This window comes from Canis lupus, chromosome 23, assembly GCF_003254725.2.
Source record: "Canis lupus dingo isolate Sandy chromosome 23, ASM325472v2, whole genome shotgun sequence".
In the NCBI taxonomy this organism is placed as follows: Eukaryota; Metazoa; Chordata; class Mammalia; order Carnivora; family Canidae; genus Canis; species Canis lupus.
The window spans coordinates 34,259,300-34,286,259 of record NC_064265.1 but is presented as its reverse complement, the minus strand read 5'-3'; the positions used below and the strand labels follow the sequence as shown (position 1 = coordinate 34,286,259).

Sequence of the window (26,960 nt, the reverse complement as noted above, 5' to 3'; positions counted from 1 at the left end):
ATTTATGAGTATGACTTTATAATATCCTGGCATACATTGTTTTTTAGGAGTGCATACTAGAACTTCTCAATGCAAAGCAAGAAAAGGAATAGTTCTAATTTAATGGCAATATATATCTTCTGGCGCTTACAGAGACTCCAACTTTTCAAAGAAAAATCTAATTGAATCGAAAATGCAATGAAACGAGCTCTCCTTAAACGTTTCTGGCTGGACGAAGACATTCACCATCCTGCTTCCTCACTCCCATGGATGCACAGGCAAGTCACACGCACATGCATGCACACGACTACTCCAAGTATCCCGAGCATGCAGGCTCTGACAATAGAGCCCTTCTTTTCATGACCTCGCGCTTCCTTTGACTGGAGTAGGAATTCTCCGATTTTCTCAGGTACGACTCTAGCCCTCTTTGTCACGGGGCCAACGTCTCTAATTCACACCTTTTCTTCAGAGCCAACACTGCAAGGGTCACACGCAGAGGTGGGGGGCGCGGCCGGCCCCTCCCGGGGCCTCACCTGCGCGGCTCCCGAGGCCTCACCTGCACGGCTCCCGGGGCCTCACCTGCGCGGCTCCCGCGGCCTCACCTGCGCAGCTGCCAGGGCCTCACCTGCGCAGCTCCCGCGGCCTCACCTGCGCGGCTCCCGGGGCCTCACCTGCGGGCTCCCGCGGCCTCACCTGCGCGGCTCCCGCGGCCTCACCTGCGGGCTCCCGCGGCCTCACCTGCGCGGCTCCCGCGGCCTACCTGGAAGGCCCAGGATGGTGAAGTAGGGCCGGCACTCGGTGAACCCTGAGCTCTGCCTCACGCAGCTCCGCCAGAGCCCCTCGTACTGGAACACGGCGGTAACGGGGTTGTCGTACAGGTCCTGGGTGCTCCACATGTCCATCCCGGTGGCGGCGATGCAGCCCGCCAGGCCCAGGAGGGACAGGAGGAAGCCCACCACCTGGCACGTGGTGGTGGACATGGCCTTGGCCTGCGCGCCTCCGGCCGCGGGCCCAGGGAGCAGCGGCGCCTTCCTCCCGGCGGCGTGTGGGTGGCTGCCCCGATCAGATGGTTTCCCTCAGCCCCGGGTGTTTGCTCACACTGTTTTCCTTAGATAGTTCAGTTTCACTCTTGGTTCAAGGGCATTATTTTTTCATTTGTTAGGGTAGTGGCCCCAAGAGGCACTTGTCCTGCCCAGCTGCGCAGGCTGCGCCGGCTTGAGAGCACAGAGATCTGAAGGGACACCCTTCCCAAAGGCCACGACGACGAGTCCGGTACCTCTGACAACCCCCGCAAGCTTTTCTTTTAGGCTCTGCTCATCCCAGGAAACCCCTTGGGCTGACCTCACTTACAGACCCCAGGAGTCTGTGTCTTAACCCAGACCGTCCCATTTTTATCCTCACAACTCATACACTCACTATTTTTCATGTACATCTTTCCATTTTGCTCTTACAGAAATGGGTAGAGTAGGTATTAGTATCCCACACCCATATATTTTGAGGCAAATGAGGGGGGAATTGATTCAGGAACTTGTCCAAGTGCTATGAATCACAGATGCAATAGAGTCAGCGAAGGTGGAGCTCCAGTCCCTGCTTCTCTAAGGTCCGGTGCTCCTTCCCTATTTCCCTGTGGAGTGGGAGAGGCAGGCAATGTGTTCTCACTTTTGAGAACAGGAAGTCAAATCCTAGAGATTTGCTTTTGTTTTACAGTATTGGAGATAGGATGAGAAGAAGGGAGATATCCTGCTGACCTCCACCTCACCCTTTCACTCATGCCATGAGAACCACATGGAGACCACATGGCAGACGCAGAAGGTTCTGGAAAGGCCAGAGAAGGGATCAGGGCTGGCTGAGCCTAAGCCCCTAATCTGGTTGTTGAGCATCCTGGGATCTGCTCCTGACACCGTCACTAACACACTGGGTGCTGGGTGATTTTGAACAAACTGTTCGGCCCCTGTAGGTCACAGTTTCTTCATCTGTAACATTTGCAGACTAAAGTAGAATACTTCGGGGCCCTTTTAGATCTCACACACTGTCTTCCACATTTCGCAGAAAAGTTTTCACTATAATTGGTCAAAATATCAGGAATTATGTAATGACAAAAAAGAGAAACTTGGCCAGAAATTAACCATTGCATTTTGCCTAACCTGTTCAATTTTGTTAGAGAATTGGTTGACCTGCCACTTCCTGGGGGTCATGTGTATCTGGCCTTTGAATTCAGAACCATCTTTTTTTTTTTTTTTTTTAAAGTAGGCTCCATGCCCAGTGTGGAGCCCATAGTAGAGCTTGAACTCCCAACTCTGAGGTTGAGATTGAACTGAAATCAAGAGTTGGACACCTAACAGCCTGAGCCACTCAGGTGCCCCCAGAGCCATTTTAATTATAGTTTCCCCACCTCTAGATTTCCAGGCCTGGAAACACACCCAACATACAACTTTCTAACCCACACAGGTTCTCCAGGAAACAAGCTTTTGCATCGGACATTTCAATGTTATCTTGAGTGCACCCGGCCACTGCTCCTATTCCTTTTTTCCCAGCAAACACAGAAAGCAAATATGGAAGGTCTCCCCCTAGTTTGAATGGAGGCCACACTCCCCTCAAGTGCTTATCTTGCTTTGGGTTCTGTGATCACTGTAGAGAGTGAATCATGAGCCAGAAAACTAAAAAAAAAAAAAAAAAGTAAGCAAGAGTTCTATCACTTATGATGCAACAGCGTTGGTGTCTGTTTTCCCTGAACTGAGTTACAAGGCCAAGCCCAAAGGGTGAAGAAGAAGCAACTAGAAAAAGCACCTCTGGTCTCTGCTGCTGGATGGGGATTGATTTATGAGACTGGAAAATATTGGAATAGTTCAAGAGTGATTCATTGTTTCATTTTGCTTTTGCTTCAACTAAGACACAGGATTTTTATTTATAAAGAGTTTGGTTTCCAGTTGTTCATTTTATGACATTTGTCTAATACCCACCTTGTACCTTGACTATGATACTATGGATTGAAAATGGAAAAAAGAAAAGAAATAGGTTATTACAAGTTATCTATTCTCACTCATGGCAGTTTCCCTCTCCTTTCCCTATGCAAATGTTCTTATGCAAAATTTCAAGATCAGGGAAAAATAGTTATTCAGGCAATAATGAATTAGCTTCCTTTTTTGTTGGAAATGGTGCCAGTGACTTTATTTTTTGGAAGAAGGTAACGTTAATTTTAAAGGATAAACTAAAGCTACTTCTCCCTAGCAGAATGCTAAATGAATAAAGGGAAAATGTGAGTCCACATATTTTTTAAAAAAATGTAAGTCTATGTACTTTTTTTTGATTTTTAAGTTTGTTTTAGATTTTATTTATTTTTTTATGAGAGACACAGAAAGAGAGGCAGAGACACAGGCAGAGGGAGAAGCAGGCTCCATGCAGGGAGCCTGATGTGGGACTCCCTGCAATCCTGGGGCTCTGGGATCATGCTGTGAGCTGAAGGCAGATGCTCAACTACTGAGCCACCCAGGCGTTCCTATGTATTTTTTAAATGTGAAATACATATTGATAGGTTTTAAAACATCTGGAAGATGGAATTTGTCACTTCTTGGGTGGGTTTTCTGTGTCATAAAATGAATGACCACTGCTTTAAGTTTACTGCCAAAGAGTGAATGGGTGTTCACAGAGGAAAATCCAACTTCCTTGTTCATGCAAGAGGCTTTGTTAAAATACATTACATGTATCTCTAATAATAATAACAATTCATGGCCTGATTTTCATAATATATAATAATAATTCATGGTTAGATTCTATTTAACAATAATGGGGTTGGTATAACTTTGCTTAAAAATCTTTAAAATGGGGGATCCCTGGGTGGCGCAGCGGTTTGGCGCCTGCCTTTGGCCCAGGGCGCGATCCTGGAGACCCGGGATCGAGTCCCACATCAGGCTCCCTGCATGGAGCCTGCTTCTCCCTCTGCCTGTGTCTCTGCCTCTCTCTCTCTCTCTCTCTCTCTCTGTGACTATCATAAATAAATAAAAATAAAAAAAAAATCTTTAAAATGAAGCAAAATCTCTTGCTGATTTCTTCAGGGAAATCATACCCTTATTCAGGTTTAAATATGGTATGGTAGTGCCATTCAAGTTATAAATGTTCAGTGGTTTATATTATTTTATGATATTGGAGAAAAATTTCTCCCATCTTTTCCTTATGTCTTCTTAGGAATATTAATATGCATAATGTCTTCTATGGTAATTAGACAAAAATGGTGGTCAAATAGCAATATAAAATATCATAGCTAGAAATACGAGGAGTAAAATGAGTATTCTAGCAAGACAAATCATTGATACATCTGTTAATTTTTTTCTTTTAAAAAATTACCACACTGTATATCTCTAATTTCTGATTTCACTTTTGGGTGCTCATAATAGGAAATTTGAAGTAGAGAAAATTTTAACAAATCACTTATAATTTTAAATCCTGAACAAAATATTTGACATATTTCCTTTTCATCTTTTCTCCATATCTATATTTTCACATGATTAAGAAATTATATAACTTGATCTTTTGCTCTTTTTACCTAATTGCATATATAGACAATTAAAGCTTCTTGTAAACATCATTTAATATGTTTACTATTAAAAATTTAATTTGATATGAGCAAATTAGTATTTTAATACTAACAGATTAATATTCCATTAGATAGAGATGCTGTTATTCAGCTAAACAGCACCTATTCTTATACAGTTGGATTACACCTTCCCCCAGTTTTTTTTTTTTTCTGTGTGTGTGTGTGTATGTGTGTGTAAAAAACAATGTTATGATGAACATTTTTGCATAACTATTTGCTGGAACTTCTGATTAGTTAAAATAGATTCCGAAGAATCTAGAATTAAGATGTCAAAGGGTGTGAAGTTTAAAAAAAATCTTTTTGGGATCCCTGGGTGGCACAGCGGTTTGGCGCCTGCCTTTGGCCCAGGGCGCGATCCTGGAGACCCGGGATGGAATCCCACGTCGGGCTCCCGGTGCATGGAGCCTGCTTCTCCCTCTGCCTGTGTCTCTGCCCGCCCCCCGCCTCTCTCTGTGACTATCATAAAAAAAAAAACTTTTTTACATGGAATCAGATTTTTTTTCTATGAATTTTATTCCAACGGCAGTATTTGAGAGATCTTGTCTCACTGCATGCTCATCTCATTTGTGAATTTGGTAAGTTATACATGATCATTTGTTTTAATTTGCATCATTTTGATTACTGAGTTTGAAGCTTTGTTTTAAAAACAAATATTTATGATGATCTATTTTTTCCCTTTTCCTACATTGTCAGTTTGTGCTTCTTTCTATTTACTGTAATTTTAGCACTTTGCCTATTGATTTATTGAATAGATTATTTGTTTAAGATCTTAATATACTGTTATAATTACTAAAAAGATCTTCTCTCATCGATTATTTGTTTTTTAAATTTTTCATGGTTTTACATATTCCATTTATTGCTTCATAGTACCTGGTGCATAATACATACTTAATAAATACTTGAATGATGTAGTCATTCAAAAAGCAAATGAGTTTGCTTTTGAGTTTCTTTCATCATTTCTGTGCTTAGGAATTTATTTTCTATTTAAGGGAAGAAAACATTATTAGAATCATTTTAGAATTTTAGAAGATTTAAAAGTATTTTGTGTATTTTTACATTACCTAATCTGGAACCTATTTTGGTATACATGTTGATTGCTACTATAATCCTTTTTTCTCTTGAAAAATCTAATCAATAATTTCTGCAGTTTCTGCAATTTCTTATTGAATAACCTTTCCTTTCCCCATTGCTTTGTAAATCCTCCTCTATCTACATGAAATTCACAATATGTACTTCTAATTTTAGATTTTGTTCCATTGACCAGTCTGTCCATCTTTGGGCCAAAGTGCACTTTTAATTACTACACCTTTAGAATGTGGTTAAGTATCTGGTGGAGTTAGCTCACTATTTATATTTTATTCTGAAAAAAACTATGAAAGGTTAATTTCATCTGCTTCTTCTTACAGATTAATGACTTTGTCAAGTTCCCAAAGGAAAACTCTTGCTGATATTTTGATTAGAATTCTTGGTATGCAGCTTAGGCTCTGGAGAAAGTCTGCCTGAGTTTGAATCTTCCCCTTGCCACTTACTATTAAAATGTCATCAGGCAAATTCTTTAATCTTTCTGTGCTTCAGTTTCTTCATCTATAAAATGGAGATACTATTACTACTTACTTCATAGGGTTGTTGTGACAATTACAGTATGCATAGGTAATTTATGTAAACGTATATAATTATGTAATTTATGCAATTAATATATGCTAATTTATTAAACAAATACCTAGCACACAGTAAGGTCTCAATAAATTTTATTAATAATAATAAAATAATATTTATTATTATACATTAATTAGGGACAAATCCACATCTTCATAAATTCATATCTTTATAATATTATTATCTAGGAACCTTAATTAAGACTTAACTTTTCCTTAGTAGAGCTTGTTTTTCATTTTGATTCTTGCAAAATATTTAAAATTATCATTCCTAAGTGTTTAACGCATGTCGTTGTACTATATCACCCCCTCCTCCAGCTCATATCACATAAAACTAAGTTATTTTATTTCTATTAATACACTATGCTCTCTCATGCTTTTCCAGATGATATTCTCTCTTTCTGGAAAACCCTTTACCTTTTTACTTCCTTGAGTAACTCATATGCTTCCCTAGTAATTTGGCCTCACTGGCATTTCCTTTAGAAAGCCTTCTTTTCCTCATGTCTGTACCCCATACCATACAAGACACTTACTATACTTTCTTGCACTGATTCTTAACGGGGTCTGATTTTGCCCTCCAGGGACAGGGCACAATGTTTGGAGATGTTTGGTTATCACAACTGGGTAGAGGGTGCTGCTACTCCTGTCTAGTGGGTAGAGACTAGGGATGCTGCTAACTATCCTATAAGGCACAGAACAGAAAAAAGAATTATATGGTCCAGAATGTAAATAATGCTGAGGCTGAGAACACTTGCATTACAATGGTCTGTTTACTCTTTGTCTCCTTCTAGATTTGTGATACCTATGTTCCTTAGGTGTAGACAGCCTGGGACATAATAGGTGTTCAACAAATATTTGTTGAATAATTAAGGATTCCTTCTAATGCCACAATTTCTGTGTTATTTATTTTCCTATTATTTCTGTGTGTGGGAGAGGCCCTTGCTTTTTCTTCCTTATCCCTGCCAAGACGGGCACTTGTCCAAATCTGGCCAGCCCAGACAAGTTGGCTGCTAGTTATGGGCCTAGTGAAATGATTTTACCTAGGAAGGTGACTGCCAGTCCTATGCCTAGAGTTCCTCTGGAAGGTTTGGTTGTGCCTGACTTCTTCCCTCTGAGCCTGAGAGTCTTCTGGGAAGTGTATAGCTTCTCAATAGAAATTTTAGAATTCTGTACTTTCATTTCAATGACAATGGAAGGGAAATTAAGACAAGTACATTCCAGATCCTCAGGCTGGCCTCTTATGGTTCAGGTTTTTTTTTTTTTTTAATTTTTATTTATTTATGATAGTCACACACAGAGAGAGAGAGGCAGAGACATAGGCAGAGGGAGAAGCAAGCTCCATGCACCGGGAGCCTGACGTGGGATTCGATCCCGGGTCTCCAGGATCGCGCCCTGGGCCAAAGGCAGGCGCCAAACCGCTGCGCCACCCAGGGATCCCCCCCCTTTTTTTTTTAAATGTGTTTTTGTTAATGATCATGTTTATACCAGAGGACAGTGAAGTAATCTCAACTCCTACATGAAGACAAGGTTCATTCTTCCTCAAACCGAAGTTGCAATCAGGGCAATTTCTCTCTACTTTGTGGTGCTGACACTCTAAGCTAGGGCACCAATGCCTTGTGGTCAACACCACACTAGCTTCACCAGCAGCATTGCACTGTCCTGTCTTTCCACATACTTGATTGCAACAATCAGTGGTGGTAAATGTATGGCAGAGAACTTTCCCTTCCAAGTTCCAGAAATAATTGGGTTGATAACCTTAGAGCCACATTTCAATACAACTTAAACCTAAATGAACAAGACCACTGCAAAGAGCTATCAAGCCACAGACACCTTATTACCACAAGAAAGATGAGGCTGGTGTGAGATGTAAGTACCTTGAACTTATTAACACCATTTTGTAAAACAAACCTATGCAAATAAAGAATCTGCATTAATAATATTGAAGTCAAAACACTGAAACAGGGAAAATGCAAAATTGGATTTGAGGTTATATCTTTGTCTGTTAAACTCCCAATGCACATGAACACTATCCCCAACACCAACCTAATTTTGAAATTTAGATTAATTAGTTTTTCAGCGTTACTTACATTACATTTGCAAATGTGCTTTTTGTACTTGTATAAAACTTATATGCATTAAGAATTTAAATCTACTCTTATACTTGAATAAATTCAAGTAACATTAAAATAAGTATAAGTTAAGTGAACATTGAGGGTCTGTAAGATTTTTTTTTCCTTTAAAAGGGATTCCTACAAAACTCTTTAAAAAAATAGTTCTCTAAACTAGTGACAGGATTTACACATGCGTGTGCACACACACACACACACATAACACTTGAAGGTTCTGAGAGAAGTCCTAAGGGGCAGTTTCAATCTGGCCCAATGTTAACTCTGTAAGCTTGGGCAAGTTGCTGGGCCCCTCTCAGGCTCCATCTGTAAGATAAATATGGGGTGTGTTGACAGATGTTGTTAATCCAGGATAGCTGCCCAAGGAGAAGTCTGTGTGGGGTTGGGGCACCAGGCTTAGCCAGGAGGTGAGGCTAGGAAGGTCCCTCCACCTTGGCGATTTTTGCTTTGGGTCGGTAGAGATTTCTGTTTGGAGCCGGAGAGTCTCAGGGCTCCATGTTAGGACAACCAGCTGGGTATCCATGAAGGCAGAACAGGGTCTGAGCCCTGACTCCATCTGTATATGACTTTGGGGAAGTTACTCCTTGTTTCTAAAAGGGTGTTAATAATAACCCCAAGCCTACAGGGCGGTTTGCAGAGGTTACATAAAGTGTTGCAAGCCAAGTGTTTACTCAAGTCCTAGTCCATGATCCGCCATTGTTATCCTCCCTTTGTGGAGCAGCACAAACTCCTCAGCAGTCACATGGGTGCTCTGTGCAGCAAGAGGTCAGCTCCAGGCTGATTTCCTCCACTAACGCCTCTAGCTCTGCATTGACCCAGGTCCTAGTCTCTGGAGAGATCTTGAGTTTTTGTATTTGAGGTGGAGGAGAATCCCAAGGACAACTGGTTAGATCAGAGCCAAGGCTGGGTCAGCAAGATACCCGGATGTGGGAGTGGCTCATCTTTGCTCCAGTAGCGGAGGGAGGCCCCACTGAATCCGCAGCTGGTCACTCACTGATCTGATTCATGTCCTATTGTTTATACCCAGTCCTGACCTCTTTAACAATGGCAATCAATGCCCTCCATTATCGTGCCTACACAAACCCTCTCCTTCAGCAAAGGTCATTCTTTGATTTTGCCCCAAGTAAGACCCAAGTGGTAGCACCCTTCTGCCCTTGCTTGTGCTGCTGCCCTTTTCAAACTCTACCTGCCTTTTGAGGGTTACTTGTGGTTTTTCCTCCTCATTGGAACCTTTCCTGAGCAGTTCCATCCTCATCTCATCTCTATAGCACTGGCCCTCTGGCCTCACTTGGTACCTTGTCATACCCAGACTGGGGTGCACTTTCATATTTTTGAGGGTACTAGCCCCAGTAATCCTGAGAGTGCAGTGAGCTCTCCATCAGTAGGTGTGGAGTGTATTAAAGAATGATTCACTCTGTGACTTAAATCTTTACTTGTCACCTTCTGTGTGTGTCTGAATCTTAACCCTACAGTCAGATGGCAAAGTTCCTGGAGGGGAGAGCCCCACTTTTTTATTTCCTGTGCTCCCTACAATGCCCATCTTGTATCAGTGTCCTTCTCAAGATTTTGATGTATATTTATGGAAGGAATGAAGAACTAAAAAATAAAAAATGACAAGTTTATTCATTGTCTTACTCTGTTACGTGGGTGAAAGACACTTTTAACATCTACTCCTTTAAAAAAAAAACACACTTTTAATACCTACTCTTGAAACCTGATTTTTTTTTCAAGTTAAAATGACAATCACACAATCCTTGTGTGGTTAATACCAGTCTGGGGCAGTGGGCATCACAGCCCACACACCTTGCCTGTGGGGCAGATATCACTTGCCACAAAAGGCCTCTGTGCAGAGAGCACCCTGAATCTGATTCCACATGGCCAATATTATCTGGAGTTCAGGAGCGTAGAGCCACAGAGAAGGGGCCCATCTGGCGCACCCCAAAGAAACACAGCAGTCAGTTGTTTTTCTGCATGCCTTTCCTCTGCCCCTTCCTGTTGCAGCTGCCACATGCTTAGGCTTCCCTGGAAGTCCGGCCCAGGCACAAGAGGTCCTGGGATGAAACTGTTTATGAGATTCACAGACTCCATTTCAGGGAGGGGGAATCTGGGGGCTAAAGTTGGTCCCTTGAGTCCTGTTCTTGTGTGTGACTGGATCTCAATGACATTGCTCACATAGGAGTTGTTTAAACGATGTGCCCCTTGGGAGAAATTGGGCACCATCACTAGGGGAACGGGAGCCCTGACAGCTCAGAAAGCTCCTCTCCCTAAGGCTCCTGCATTCCTGTTCTGACTCTGGTGGTGGGAGCTGGGGCTTCTCATTCCCCAGCAGCCCCTCTCCGGTGCCCCAGGCAGCGGCCTCCATCTCCCTGCCAGCCCGCTGCACCCGGCCCTTACCTGGCAGCCCCAGCAGGGTGAAGTAGCCCCGGCACTCGGTGAAGCCAGAGCTCTCGCGGACACAGGAGCGCCACAGGCCTTGGTAGTTGAACACAGCTGTCACCGGGTTGTTGTACAAGTCCTGGGTGCTCCACTGGTCCATGCAGGTGGCGGCAATGATGCCTGCAATCCCGATCAGTGAAACTATGAACCCCAAGCCCTGGCAGGCAGTGACAGCCATGGTGGGGTGCAGTGTTGACACAGAGCACCACACAACAGAGGGATAGCCCAGTTTTGAGCGTGCAGAGTGTAGCGATAGAGTTTTCTCCGAGAGGTTGGTGCACACGTCACAAATGGGCCGTGTATTGGAGGAGGGGACTCAACGGTGCCACCTGAGCGTGTCCTCCTCCTTTATCTGCCCAAGTGAGATAATTTCCACAACATGGTACCAAGAGCCATTTGTTTTCTACCATATGTACACTCTACTCACTGTTTACCTTTGGAGGGAGTTTCTTCCCTGATTAGCCAGGTTCCCCTCTAAAGGGTAAAGCAGGTGCAGAGGGCACTGCCTGGAAGGGCCCACAGGTTGGTCATACCTCAAAAATACTTGGAGATGAAAGGGCTGCATCTGTGAGACCCTGCCGAAGTATCGCTGCTGCTTTAGTTCAATAAATTAAATAGAACGAAAGCATAGAACTATGAAAATTATGCAAAATGTAGACCGAAATAAAGAGATAGAAAACATGACACTGCCAATAAGAAGCATGGAGGATAGAATGAGAAGCTCCCACATATATCTACTAGGAGTTCCAGAACAAGAGAATAAAGAGACTGAGAGAAAGACACTATTTGGTAAGTGATTGCCTAAGAATTCTCTAGGATTGATGAAAAGCATTATCCCTTATTAAAGATGTCCAATAGTTCCACCAAAATAATAAATCAACATGTGGGTACATTATAGTATTGTAAGGTACAAAAGATAAAGGGGAAAAACCTTGAGAAAACCCAAAAGAAGGGAATTATAGTCAGTAATCGATTATAGTAGTAGAAACAAAAAGAGGACAGGATTCTATCTTCAAAAATTATGAATAAAAATAACTATCAACCTCAAAACGATGAGAAAACAAGCCACAGATAGAAAATGTTTGCAAAAGGAAAATATTTTCAAAGAAATATTTTGTATCCAAAAAACATGCTTGGATAAAGGACTCCTATCCAAAATCTACAAAGACCTTAAAACTCAGCAATAGGAAAATGAAGAGCCTGATTAAAAAATAAGCAAAATACCTGAACAGTACCTCCTCAAAGAAGATATACAGATGACAGATAAGCGTAGGAAAAGATGCTAAACATCATATGTCATTAGGGAATTACAAATTAAAACAATAAGATACTACTACATACCTATTAGAATGGCCAATTCTGAACACCAAATTCTGATGAGGATGTGGAACAACAGGAACTCTCACTCACTACTGGTGGAAATGCAAAGGTACAGCCACTTTGGAAGACAGTTGGGCAGTTTCTAACAAAAATACATTCTCTTAGCATATGATCCAACAGTTGTGCTCCTTAGTGTTTACTCAGATGAATTGAAAACTTACATCCTTACAAAAACCTGCAACAGATGTTTATAAAGACTTTATTCATAATTGCCCAAACTCTAAAATAACAAGATATTTTTCAGTAGGTGAATGGTTAAATAAATTGGTATATCCAGACAATGGAATATTATCCAAAGCTCAAAGAAAGGATCTATCAAGCCATGAAAAGACATGGAGGAACCTTTTTTTTTTTCTGTTTAAAGATTTTATTTATTTACTTATGAGAGACACAGAGAGAGAGGCAGAGGGAGAAGCAGGCTCCATGCAGGGAGCCCAATGTGGGACCCGATCCTGGGTCTCCAGGATCATACCGTGGGCCAAAGGGGGTGCTAAAGCGCTGAGCCACCCAGGCTACCCAACATGGAAGAAACTTAAATGCGTATTACTAAGTGAAAGAAGCCAATCTGAAAAGGTTTCTGTATGATTCCAACTATATGATATTCTGGAAATGGCAAAACTATGGAGGCAATAAGAAAAGATCAGTGATTATAAGGGGCTCAGAGCTCTGGGAGGATTAATCAAAGGAGCATAGAAGATTCTTAAGGCAGTGAAGCTATTTTATATGATACTACAATGGGTGGACATATGTCATTATATACTTATCAAAATCCATGAATGTGCAACACCAAGAGCATATGCTAATGTAAACTATGGACTTTGGGTGATGATGAGGTAGTGTCAGTTCACCGACTGTGACAGATGTAGAACTCCAGTGCTGGACATTGATAGTCGGGGGGAGACTATGCGTGTGTGGGGGCTGGAGTATGTGGAACTCTCTGTCTGTGCTTTCCATTCAATATTGCTGTGAACTTGAAACCACTCTAACAAATAACATCTGAAGGCTGAGTTCCATATTTGGGTTGATACTGAAGTGGAGAGGGAAGAAGAGCTCTGGAAGGGCACACCAGAGAACAAGCCTTCAGTGTGGGCCGGGAGTTGGAATCAGCAGTGGGAATGAAATGTAAAATTCTGAGAAATCACGGAGTGGGCAGTAGACTTTCCCAAAGTGGAATGAGGGCTCAAAGCAATCTCATTTAGATCTTCAGGAGGAGGGGAACCACCTAGGAGAAATTTCAGGCCTAGTAGAAAAAGTGGAGACTGTATCTCGGTGATGTACTCAGTAATTGGGCAATTGTGAGGCCTTCACTGGGGAGAGAGAATTCTGACGGAATATGCCCTTCAGTGATTGTGAGGCTTGTTCCTTATAGCTGCCTTCCTGGATGCTGGATGTTCACATTAGTCCTGCAGCCAAGAGAACATTTCTTATATCTAACCTTCTTTCCAGATGATCAGAGGTCAAGGATTCTTGGAAACTTGTAGGATTGTTTTAAAATGTTCTTTTTTTTTTTTTTTTTTTTTTTTTTATCAAATCTGGGACTCAGAAGCAAAGCTATCTTGGTATGAATGATAATGTGTGAAGAAGTTCATGTCTTAACTCCAACATTGTTTTACCATTTCACCAAAACTGGGCCTCTGTTTCTCAGAGAAATAAGGAATATTTTTTACCTACTGTATAGGAATATTTTGAAAATAACTGGCTGAATGCCACTATGTCCAGAGGTCCCTAGCATTGAGTGTGGGCTCTGAAAAAACAAATTAAAATTTCCAGAAGTGAGAGAGTCAACCTACTATTTCCAGGTGAAATGTCCATTCCAGAATCTGGCAGGAGAAACTCAGCATGTTCTTGCCATGAGCTCATGCTGCCAAGTCAGATATGACTCAGAAAAATGACCCCTAAGCGCTGAGTTTCAGCCTAATGTGAGTGTTCCGAGGACAGGATTCAGTCACTTAGTGACTCATTTACATTTGGTTTGGCTTGTGGGAGTAGCAAGATAATAATTCCCAGATTGTGGATAGGGGGTATAAATGACCTAAGTGCCCCATGCCATTTCAGTTTTGAGACTTAATTCTAAAGCCTATAAGCATGGCTATCTAATACTGCTCAGTGTTCATTGGTTCTCTAGATCTGGCCATATTTTTGAGTCTCAGTTTGAGTGACTAATAGTACCTGAATTTTTAGTAAAAATATACCTAGCATATTTGGAAAAGAATTTGAATATTCTGCATCTTTTCAGGCTAGACAAGAATTAGGTCCCTATTTGTTTGCTGGAGTTTCAGTTGGGAAACCCAAACACTGCCCCCTTTGGTGATAAAGCAAGATGCAGCAGGAATGCACAGGATTGGACAGGATCCACAATATTTGGGTTTTTACTGTTGCCAGTACCTGTCAATATCAAGGAATACCTGAAATATAGGAGGCCCCTTTAGGGCAAAAGTTTTAAGACAGAATCAGCCCTTGGCACTAGTGCAATGATATCACAGATGAGCCTGACTGCCCTCACCAGTTTATCTTTCTTTGAGAGCATCCCTTCCTCACTGCTGCTCAGTGTTCCAGGTGCCTCATGTTCCCCAATCCCCCAGCTCTAAACTCTGCTATTAGGAAAGAGATGTGCTAAGACCTGATGAACTCCGAATAGCCCGGGGAATATTAAAAAAGAAAACCATAGTTGGGGGCATCACAATGCCAGATTTCAAGTTGTACTACAAAGCTGTGGTCATCAAGACAGTGTGGTACTGGCACAAAAACAGACACATAGATCAATGGAACAGAATAGAGAATCCAGAAGTGGACCCTCAACTCTATGGTCAACTAATATTCGACAAAGCAGGAAATACTATCCACTGGAAAAAGGACAGTCTCTTTAATAAATGGTGTGGGGAAAATTGGGCATCCACATGCAGAAGAATGAAACTAGACCATTCTCTTATGCCATACACAAAGATAAACTCAAAATGGATGAAATATCTAAATGTGAGACAAGAATCCATCAGAATCCTAGAGGAGAACACAGGCATCACTCTTTTTGAACTTGACCACAGCAACTTCTTACAAGATACATCCATAAAGGCAAGGGAAACAAAAGCAAAAATGAATTATTGGGACTTGATCAAGATAGAAAGCTTCTGCACAGCAAAAGAAACAGTCAACAAAACTAAAAGACAACGTACAGAATGGGAGAAGTTATTTGCAAATGACGTATCAGATAAAGGGCTAGTATCCAAGATCTATAAAGAACTTATTAAATTCAACAGCCAAGAAACAAACAATCCAATCATGAAATGGGCAAAAGACATGAACAGCAATTTCACAGAGGAAGACATAAACATGGCCAACAAGCACATGAGAAAATGCTCTGCATCTCTGGCCATCAGGGAAATACAAATCAAAACACAGTGAGATACCACCTCCCACCAGTGAGAATGGTGAAAATTAATAAGACAGGAAACAACAAGTGTTGGAGAGGATGTGGAGAAAGGGGAACCCTCTTGCACTGTTGCTGGGAATGTGAACTGGGGCAGCCACTCTGGAAAACTGTGTGGAGGTTCCTCAAAGAGTTAAAAATAGAACTGCCCTACGACCCAGCAACTGCACTGCTGGGGATTTACCCGAAAGATACAGATGCAGTGAAAGACCGAGACACCTGCACCCCAATGTTTATAGCAGCAATGTCCACAATAGCCAAACTGTGGAAGGAGCTTCAGTGTCCATTGAAGGATGAAAAGATAAAGAAGATGTGGTCTATGTATACAATGGAATATGACTCAGCCATTAGAAATGATAAATACCCACCATTTGCTTCAACATGGATGGAACTGGAGGGTATTATGCTGAGTGAAATAAGTCAATCAGAGAAGGACAAACATTATATGGTCTCATTCATTTGGAGAATATAAGAATTAGTGAAAGGGAATAAAGGGGAAAGGGGAGAAAATTAGTGAAAATATCAGTGAGGGTGACAAAACATGAGAGACACCCAACTCTGGGAAACGAACAAGGGGTAGTGGAAAGGGAGGTGGGTGGGAGGTTGGGGTGACTGGGTGATGGGCACTGAGGGCGGCACTTGGTGGGATGAGCACTGGGTGTTATGCTATATGTTGGCAAATTGAACTCCAATAAAAATAAATAAACAAAACAAAACAAAAATAAAAAAATAATAAAATAAGACCTGATGATTGAATGTCATTGCTTAGTTTGTAACCTCTTCTGAACTATTTGGATTTCACCCTATGAATCAACTTCTTTTCTCTCTATCTTAAAAACAAATCAAACAAAACCTTTTCTGTTTACTGATGGTGTGGTAATCTCCAGACTTTTGAATTGTATGAATAAGAAAATTTTTGTATAAAAGATTCCAGAACCCAAGATGACACCAAATTTTGATTTTGCCCAGCAAGGTGATAATTAATTATAACAATCACTCTCATTTACAAGAAAAAGAATATTTTAATAGAAAAATGTAGAAAAACCACAATCTGAGAATAAAGCATAGTCATGGATAGCTAGGACATATATATTTGTATTTATGTTCCATAGTATCCTCATCTTTTCCCTCATTTATTTTCAGATGGGAAAACCATTACCAGAGCTGGAGTCTTATAGCCAGAAAGATGCTCACCACTAAGATTGTTGAAGGGGAACAATGCCAAGATACAGGGGTAGAGACATGGCTCTTGAGCTGAAGGTGACTGGAAATTTTGGTGATCCTGAGGGTGGGGGGTGGTGCTCATTTTGGGAGGAGATTAGATGGACAAAGATAGGAGATCTTGAAGCCTCAGGATGATCTGGTTGAGAGGCAGAGGCTGAGGTGGGTGGAAGAGGGTTGGTGTATTTGGTGAAAAACATGGAAGATATGCAAGACAGGGTGAGCAATGAAAAGTCCCTATGGACAGAGACTATGACTTTATAAGGGACTCATCTAGAATGTTTTAGGGACAGAGACTAAGAAACATCACTGATTGATTGGACTCATTAATGAATGCATTTGTCTAAAAAAGCTGTTATTGAGGCAGGCAGTACATGGAAATGAAAGGAAGATAATACAAAAGTGATTGTAAATAGAAGTTCTGAAATTATCTTTCTGTACCCTAGTGGGTTGTTTGGCCCATCCCTGAGCTGCGTACATTCCCTGTTTGAAAATTATTGGCCAAGGCAGTTGTAAGTAAGTTGAGAGAGACTGGCAAATATGAGTGAGGTGAGAGAACCATTACTATAAGCCTGAGGAATAGACATGGGCTCAAAGGGACAGTGACCTTCATTCTTTAGGGTCAAGGAGAAAAGAGGGAAAAAGTGAAGAGGGAATGCCTGGGTGGCTCAGCCGTTGAGCTCCTGCCTTCGGCCCAGGGCATGATCCCGGAGTCCCAGGATGGAGTCCCACATCGGGCTTCCTGCATGGAGCCTGATTCTCTCTCTGCCTATGTCTCTGCCTCTCTCTCTGTGTCTCTCATAAATAAATAAATAAAATCTTAAACAAATGAAGAGAAGTGAAATGAATCAGGAGAAGAGAGAGGAATTTAGACATGGGCCTGGGGGAAGTACAGTAATCAAGAAACTAGTGAGTGACCCTCAAGGCAGAGCTTACCAACAGAAAGGGCACTGGAAACTCTGGTTGGAGTGGTTCAGGCTCATTTGGATCTAGCTAAGTGAGCAGCTTGAGACTGAGTCTGCAATTCACCTATCTATCCCACACTGTAGTACACTGATGACTGACAGTGAGTGCCCAACCACAGAGGACAGGGCAGGAAGGACTTACATAAGACCTGAAAGAGGGAAAAACCATAGATTTCCAGGGAGAATCTTGTACTGCTTCAGCTATTAGGTCACAGGGCATTGGGTCTCAGTGTTAGCTTTTTGAATCATTTGATACCAGCACTAGGTTACCAGTCATCCTGGTTTGCTCAGGATCATCCCTGTTATATCACCGAAAAGTCATAAGACCTGGGAAACCCCTCAGTTTCAGGCAGACTGGGTTAGTTATCGCCTAAGTTATAGCACTTTGCCTGCTCTTTTGAGTTATCACCTAAGTTATAGCACTTTTGCCTGCTCTTGTATCCTTCTCAATCTACTAGGTTCCAGTGGACTGGTTTCCTCTCTAGAGGCAGACATGTGACTGAGTGCTGGCCAACCAGCAACTTTCACCTCCTTGGTCATAGTGGTTGGATCACAGATGGGCACATGAGGCAAACCAGGTCATTGAGACTCAAGTCTGGACATTTTGACAGGACTGTTGGGAAAGAAGAGGGGATTGATTGTTTGCTAGGACTTCTGGCATCGAGTCTGATGAATGCTTATAGATTCTGGAGCCTCCTATTGGAATCTGGAATAAAGCCAATTTTAGAGAAAAAGAGAAAGGAGAGATAAAAAGATACTAATTCTTGATGGTGTCTGAGTCCCTCTACTAGACCTTGCCTAAAGAGAGCTTTACTCTTAAATGTTTTCAGTTATGTGAGCCAACAAATCTCTTTCTAGCTCCACTGTCCCACTTCACCCTTTGCTTGAGCCATTTTGGATTTTTTTTTTCTAACTTTAACTGATAGAGTCCCGACAAATGTAGCTGTGCTGATCACATAGAGGCAAGGAAATACGTGTTATCCTACCCAGAAGCCATCTTTCGTAGATGCATCTTTCTGCTTCTTGATGCCTGGGTATAGTGTTCCTAAGATAAAGGAAATAATCAGTAGTTGCATGGAGTTTAATGGTCAAGAATAAAAGTAAAGAACTGATATCTAATGGCACTTGGTTATTATTTCAGAAAGTAGTAAGGAGTGGTAATGTAGGACTAATGGTATAAGAGGGTTGGAAAATTTCAGAGTTTTTACTTCTATTCCTTTATTTTTATAAAGGAACTCTAGTTCCTTTGCCTAGAGTGATTAGCAGCAAAATTTTGAAAAACTACATTAAAAGCGAATTTGTGAGTATCTTTTGGGGATCACCTAAGCTAGGGGAAGACAAAATCAAGAAACATTTAGGTGAACTGACAATTTAGAGCTCTCTGTCCAATGTAAAATCTTTACATATTTGTTCAACATTTATTTAGAAGTGGCAAGAACAACTTATTTTTATGAATAATTCACTTCCATTGATTAAAGCTGCCCTAAAAATATTCCATAAAATGTTCTCACTTTTTTGGGGATCCCTGGGTGGCGCAGCGGTTTGGCGCCTGCCTTTGGCCCAGGGCGCGATCCTGGAGACCCGGGATCGAGTCCCACGTCGGGCTCCCGGTGCATGGAGCCTGCTTCTTCCTCTGCCTGTGTCTCTGCCTCTCTCTCTCTCTCTCTCTGTGACTATCATAAATAAATAAAAATTAAAAAAAATGTTCTCACTTTTTTGTAGTTCTCATTCTCCCCTATAATTTTATTATTTTCTGAAGTAGACATTTCCTTGGTAGCCTTATTAAAAAGTTTAAAAATTTAAAAATAAATATCAGAAAATGGCCTATGCCATGCATGATTCATTTTTGTAATTTCAATTCTCTGTAACAGAGTTTCAGCAACCATTAGCAGGCTGACTCTGAGTTGGAGAAGTTCAGAGAAAAGTATAGCTACTGAAGAGATGTTTTAAAATTTTTACCACAGGGCATATTCTACTTTGGAGGGAGTGGGTCTATTTAACGTTCCACAAACGGGGTAAGGCATTGTATAAGGAAACCTCAGTTAATTGACATATTTCCAATGTATCCAGTGATGGTTTAATATCCTATATGGACTGTCACACAGTCTGTTGCCTAGTTAGCCTGGCCCTAATCCAGTTCTGGAAAGAAAAAGTGGTAGCACTGACAACCACTGTACAGGAGAAGAAGCTGGATCTCTGAATCTTCAGGAATGGATGCTTTGAAAAGTATAGGGAACACCAATCTATTATCTTTAGGATGAGCAGTAGAAATGGTAGAAATGTCAGCCAGGTGGAGAGGTTTCCTATTTTTAGGAATGGTGGGCTAGGTAATTTGATCAAACCTTCTAGTAGGAACTATTTAAAAAGCTGGAAAAAATTAAGAAAAAGCTTCTTGAAAACATAATTAAATAACAAGATAATAAAGAATTACCAGACCAAAGTGAAGGAAAAATAGAACCCTGAGATATAGTGAGCATGGAAATCACTTTTAATTGAGGACATTTGCTGACACTTCAAAATTAGGACCTTTGTTTTGACAGCTTGGTAGGATATGTGCGGAAGATAAAAATCAAAGTTCCAAAAAAAAAAAAAAAACCCAAACAAAAAAACAAAGTTCCATGAGAACTAAATGTGGACAGATAAGACAGTATCTCACATTAAACTGGTACCCAAAAGTGTAAATGCTCAAGATAAGGATTATTCAGAAGTTTAGAATTAGAACTTCTAAAAAATCCCTAGTATTATGGACAATTTGATTTATACAAAGCAACAACACTGAGCACTTGACATAAAGGAAATTAAAATTCTCCTTTGAACACTGTCTCTTTATTGTGGACCTCAAATTATTCCTTCAAATAATTAAAAAAAACCATAATATATAACATAGGCAAAGATAACCAGGCATACACATAAATAAGACTCTATGAGGGATGCTTGGGTGGCTCAGTGGTTGAGTGTCTGCCTTCAGCTCAGGGAGTGATCCTAGGGTCCAGAATCGAGTCCCACAACCGGCTTCCTGCAGGGAGCCTACTTCTCCTTCTGCCTATGTCTCTGCCTCTCTCTGTGTCTCTCAAGAATAAATAAATAAAATTGAAAAAAAAAAAAGACTCCTTGAAGAAAAGCCAGCAAAAGTAAAACCTAACACAATAGCAGCTTAGACAAACTCAAAGAAGGAATTAATGAACTGATAGATCCTTCAGAAGAAATTATCTAGAATATGGTATGGGGTTAAATGAGAGAGGAGGTGAGAGGAAGAAAAGAAGGAAGGGACTAGGGGAGGGAGGGAGAAAGGGAGGAAGGGAGAAAGGGAGGAAAGAAAGAAGGAAGGAAGAAAGGAGATAAGAGTCATAGAAGACACAGTGATAAGATACAAACACATATTTAACACAATCCACAAAGAAGGAGTGGGAAAGAAAGCAGCAGATGCTGTATTTGAAGACATAATCACTGAAAAATTTTCAGAACTGATGAAAGACACCAATGTACATATTTAAGAAGCCCCAATTTCCCAAGCAATATAAATCAAAAGAACTATACTCCTAGACATATCATGACATTGCTGAAAATCAAAGATAAGGAGAATTTTTAATAGCAGCCAGTGAAAAAGAGATTACTTTCATGTTTTTTTTTTTTTAAGATTTTATTGATTTATTCATAGAGACACAGCTAAAGAGAGAGGCAGAGACACAGGCAGAGGGAGAAGCAGGCTCCATGCACCGGGAGCCCGACGTGGGATTCGATCCCGGGTCTCCAGGACCGCGCCCTGGGCCAAAGGCAGGCGAAGAGATTACTTTCAAAGGAGCAGCAGCTGAATTGTCAGCAACAATGGAAAGCAGGAGAAAGTGGGATGATATCTTCAAGGTGTAGCAAGGAAATAGCTCCGGGCCTATAATTTTACATATTTGGCAAATGTGTCTTCCAAGAAAGAAGTTAAAAAAAAAGAAACATTAAAAAAGATGAGTGAGTTCTCCATCAGCAGATGTATAAAAAAGAAAATTCTAAAGGAATTTTTTGGGGGAAGTAAAAATATGACTCTGAAAGTCCTAGGTCTGATATGGGCATTCACGAAAACCCTACAAATAACATTCTATGTAATGGTGAATGACTGAATAGTTTCACCCTAAGATCAGGAACTCGACAAGGATTTCTACCTACTTTCATCATTCCTTCAACATTTTACTGGAGGTCTAGGCAGAACAGTTAGTCAAGAACATGAAATAAAAGTCATCCAGATTGAAAAGGAAGAAGTAAAACTATTGCTATTTGCAGATGGCACAATCATTTATAGAAAATATTAATAATACTAAATCCATGAAAAAACGAATAGAGTTAATAATGAGTTGGGCAGGTTGCAGAATACAAGATCAATATACAAAAATTAATTGCATTTCTATATTCTTGCAATGAAAAATCTGAAAATGACGTTAAGAAAATAATTCCATCTAAAGTAGCATCCAGGGCAGCCCAGGTGGCTCAGTGGTTTAGCGCTGCCTTCAGCCCAGGGCTGATCCTGGAGACCGGGGATGGAGTCCCATGCCCGGCTCCCTGCATGGAGTCTGCTTCTCCCTCTGCCTGTGTCTCTGCCTCTCTCTCTCTGTGTATCTCTCATGAATAAATAAATAAAATCTTAAAAAAAAAAGGCATCCAAAAGAACAAAACACTTAGGAATAAATTTAATGAAAGAATTAGAAAAATTATTTCCTAAAAACGATAAGACATTATTGAAATAAATTAAAGGGACTGAAATAAATGGAAAAATATCTCCTGCTTATAGATTGGAAGACTTAATATTGTTAAGATGGCAATATTCCTCAAATTGACCTTCAGAATCAGTGCAATATCCATAAAAGTTCCAGCAAACTGCTTTGTAGAAATGATAAGCTTATCCTAAAATTCATATGGAAATTCAAAAGACCCAAACTAGCCAAAACAATCCTGAAAAAGAACAAAAGGGACAGCTCATTTTCCAATTTCAAGACTTATTAGAATCTTCATACAATGTGAGACAGGCAGAAGAATAGACATATAGATCAATAGAATGGAACTGAGTCCAGAAATAAATGCGCACATTATGGTCAACGGATTTTTGACAGAGGTATCGGAACAATTCAACAGGAGAAAGAATAGTGGTGCTGGACAACTGTATATCCATACCCAAGAGCATGAGATTGGAATTCTAACTTCCACCACTTACAGAAACTAACTCAGAGTCAACCCAAGATCTAAATGTAAGAGCTGAAAGTATGAAATTCTTAGAATAAAACACGGAAATACATCTTTATGATCTTGAAGTCAGGTAACAGTTTCTTAGATAAGATACCAAAAGCACAAGCAACAAAAAGAAAATGAGGAAATTAGATTTTATCAGAATTAAAATTTTTATGTGTCAAAACATATCTTGAAGGAAGTGAAAAGACATCGGAGAGAATGTGGTGTTGTGAGAAATCATCTTTTTAAAAAAAGATTTTACTTATTTATTTGAGAGAGAGAGATAGAACATGCACAACTGGGGGGAGGGATAGAGGGAGGGGGAAAAGCAGGCTCCCCTCTGAGCAGGGAGCCAGACATGGGGCTGGATCCCAGGATGCCTGAGAGCAGGACCTGAGCTGAAAGCAGACACTTGACTGAGTCACCCAGGCACCCCAAGAAATCATTTTATTTAAGGATTTGAAATCAAAATATCACTTTGGTCAAAACCACAATGAGACACCACCTCACACCAGTGAGAATGGCGAAAATTAACAAGGCAGGAAACCACAAATGTTGGAGAGGATGCGGAGAAAAGGGAACCCTCTTACACTGTTGGTGGGAATGTGAACTGGTGCAGCCACTCTGGAAAACTGTGTGGAGGTTCCTCAAAGAGTTAAAAATAGACCTGCCCTACGACCCAGCAACTGCACTGCTGGGGATTTACCCCAAAGATACAGATGCAGTGAAAAACCGAGACACCTGCACCCCGATGTTTCTAGCAGCAATGTCCACAATAGCCAGCCTGTAGAGGGAGCCTCGGTGTCCACAAAAGATGAGTGGATAAAGAAGATGTGGTCTATGTATACAATGGAATATTCCTCAGCCATTAGAAACGACAAATACCCACCATTTGCTTCAACATGGATGGAACTGGAGGGTATTATGCTGAGTGAAGTAAGTCAATCGGAGAAGGACAAATCATCATATCACTCATATGAGGAATATAAGAAATAGTGAAAGTGATTATAAGAGAAAAGAGGGGAACTGAGTGGGGAAAAATTAGAGAGGGAGACAAACCATGAGAGACTCCTAACTCTGGGAAACAAAGAGTTATGGAAGGGGAGGTGGGCGGGGGGATGGGTAACTGGGTGATGGGTGCTGAGGAGGGCACTTGATGGGATGAGCACAGGGTGTTATATGTTGGCAAATGGACTTCAATACAAACAAATAAAAAAACAAAACAAAACAAAAATCGCACTTTGGAGAGTGGAGGTATGCTGAAAGAAAATACGCTGCCAGTCCTCCTGGGCTGATTAAAGGGAGTTCAGTGCTTCACAACATTCCTGAAAGGTCCTTTGTAGTGGTAGTTTTCCTAAAGAGTTTGTGTGCATAAACCAGGGAGGATTGTTTTCTTCCAGACTTTTGGTTAATGGAAATAAAAAAATACTAAAATATAAAATTAAATCATCTTTAGTTAATGTACGCAACAATCCCCTATTTGGGAAGTGGTTGGGGTAAGGATCACTGAAGTTTGCATTTACCCACCAGCACGTTCCTTATCTGACCCGCCACTCAGAATCAAAAAGCAGTAGTACTTTATGTCTCCTGGTCTCAGGAGAGAATGAGGCAAGAGAGTAAACAAGGTGTGGACTGGCTGGTTTCTGTTTGCCTAATTCTAAGTCCTCAAGCCTCCCTGCCTCCTCCTGATACTCAACACACAAACTGCAGGTTCACCTTTGGGTGCTTTTGTTCAGGGTAGCTGAACAGACACCCAGAGCTTCTGAGTCACGGGGAAACAGAGCTTCAATCTGTATTTACCTTCACAAAAGGATTTCTTTCAATGTCTGTTCGTGTTTTTTTTTTTTTTCTTATCATAACAGTAATATAAAATGGTAAAAAATGTTAAAGGATAAAAAAAGTTTAAAGGTCCTAAAGATGGGGCAGCCCGGATGGCTCAGCGGTTTAGCGCCGCCTTCAGCCCAGGGCGTGATCCTGGAGACCCGGAATTGAGTCCCACATCAGGCTCCCTGCATGGAGCCTGCTTCTCCCTCTGCCTGTGTCTCTGCCTCTCTCTCTCTCTCTCTCTCTCTCTCTGTGTGTGTGTCTTATGAATAAATAAATAAAATCCTTAAAAAAAGTCCTAAAGATGGTTAAATAGGTAGAGCATAGGATTTTTAGGGCAGTGAAACTACTCTGTATGGTACTATAATGGTGGGTACATATTATTATATCTTTTCTAAACCCATAGAGTATACAACACCATGTGTCAATGTAGGTTCGTCATCTGTAACAAATGCACCACTCTGGTGGGAATGTTGATAGCTCGAGGGGCGGAGAAGAGGCTGTGCACCTGTGGGGGCAGGAGATACACGGGGAAATCTCTGTATTTCCCCTCAGTTTTGCTGCGAACCTATAACTTCTTTTTAAAAAGTCCAATAAAAATCTTTTAAAATAATAAAAGTTTTTTATTATTTTTTTATTTTTTTTAAGTTTTTTTTTTTTAATCTGAGGAACAAAAGCATAGAGAATAAAATGATAAACTGTGATTCTACCTCTAAGAAGTAGCATGACTAATATTTTGGCTTTATTTCTTTCTCGTCTTCTTTCTTTAAATACATATCCTTTTTTACATAGTTGCGATCATACTACAAACACAGTTTTTATCATGCTTTTTCATTTAACTTAATATTTATCAAAAATACTTATTTCATCAAAAATTCACCACAAGCATAAATTTTAACATTTGACTATATGTAGACGTATCATGTCTGTTTAATCTTTCCTTCACTGTTGAATATTTAGGCTATTTGCAAGATCTACTTTTATGTGTAGTATGACTTTTGAGAAACCAGAACTTCTGAATTTTGGAAACTTGAGAAGTTGAAAAAATTGGCATCTAGGCTATAAGCGGTTTTCTATTTCATTAGAGATAAGGGCTATACTACTTCTTCAAGACACGCTGTGCCTGGAATGAACACTAAGTTACATCCATGTAGATTACTTACCTACTTACTATTCTTGGGGAAAGTGTGGTGTCACCACCAACCATAATAGAGATGTTTGTAGATTGAGAATCCAAGTATCCTGATGGCTAAGGTACATTGTTTGGTGTTTGCTTGAGTAGGAATTGGGTCTGCAGATTTTTTTTTTTTTTTTTGTAAGGAGAAGTGAATAGAATAAAAAATAAAGAAAAAGAAAAAGTTTTTTTTTTTCTCAGTTTGAAATGAAACCTTTTGCCCAAAGGCTTGTTCTCCTGGTTATGGATATACATGTCCCCTGGGTATGGATATACATGATTACCCAGGACACGCAGCCTCTTGAGATCTAAATAAGACTAGTTTTATTACTCATTCTGTAGCTCATGGGTCTCCAAAGCCCGGCTCAAGAGTTCTGCGATTTTCTAAGGGTCTTATGATCTCATTGCTTTTGCCTCTGGGATCCTGTGTCCCTGTAGCTGTTTCTGTTCTGTACCCTCTACATCCAGTGTCAAACAGAGCTGCTTCCTCAATTTCCATAATACTAACTCACAGAGAGTATCCCTATATGGAGAAAACCACTGACATTTATTGAGCATGTACAGTGTACCAGGCATTATTATAATAACTTTAGAAATACTGCCCAATTTATCTTTGTAACAACTCTATGAGATAGGAACTTAAATATCCTAACTTTACAGAAGCAAGAACTGAAGCACTGAGAGATTAGGTACAATATATGTTCAAGTATGTTCATTAAAGCATTTAATTATTTAAAAAATTATTAAGCATCCTAATAATTCTGTGAAATGCTGGGGATTCATTCAATGGTGAATGACACAGAAATAATCTTGGTCCTCAGGGACCTCATAGTCTAGAGGCAGGAAACAGACAGTTAAGAAGTTACCAAAAACACAAAGTAAATGAACTACAGAGTGATACTCTAGAGAATTTTTTTTACCTCTGTAGTTATGGAAATTCCCAGAAAAAAGTGACAACTAATAAACACCTGCAGGAT

At 40.6% G+C, this 26,960-nt stretch overlaps 1 protein-coding gene across 2 annotated transcripts in view; it reads right to left on the bottom strand.

The window, feature by feature from the left end:
- The window catches only part of CLDN18 (claudin 18), a 29,495-nt gene extending 18,416 nt beyond the window's left edge, over positions 1-11,079 (bottom strand). The window contains exon 1 of one of the 2 annotated variants that reach the window (XM_025448989.3): positions 10,746-11,079. In XM_025448989.3, the coding sequence (XP_025304774.1) occupies positions 10,746-10,965 (220 nt within the window). In that variant the 5' untranslated portion in view covers positions 10,966-11,079. Of the gene's footprint in view, positions 1-739; positions 1,101-10,745 lie in introns of those variants that run through there. The other variant, XM_025448988.3, reaches the window with a different exon arrangement.
- Between the last annotated feature and the right edge of the window lie 15,881 nt (positions 11,080-26,960).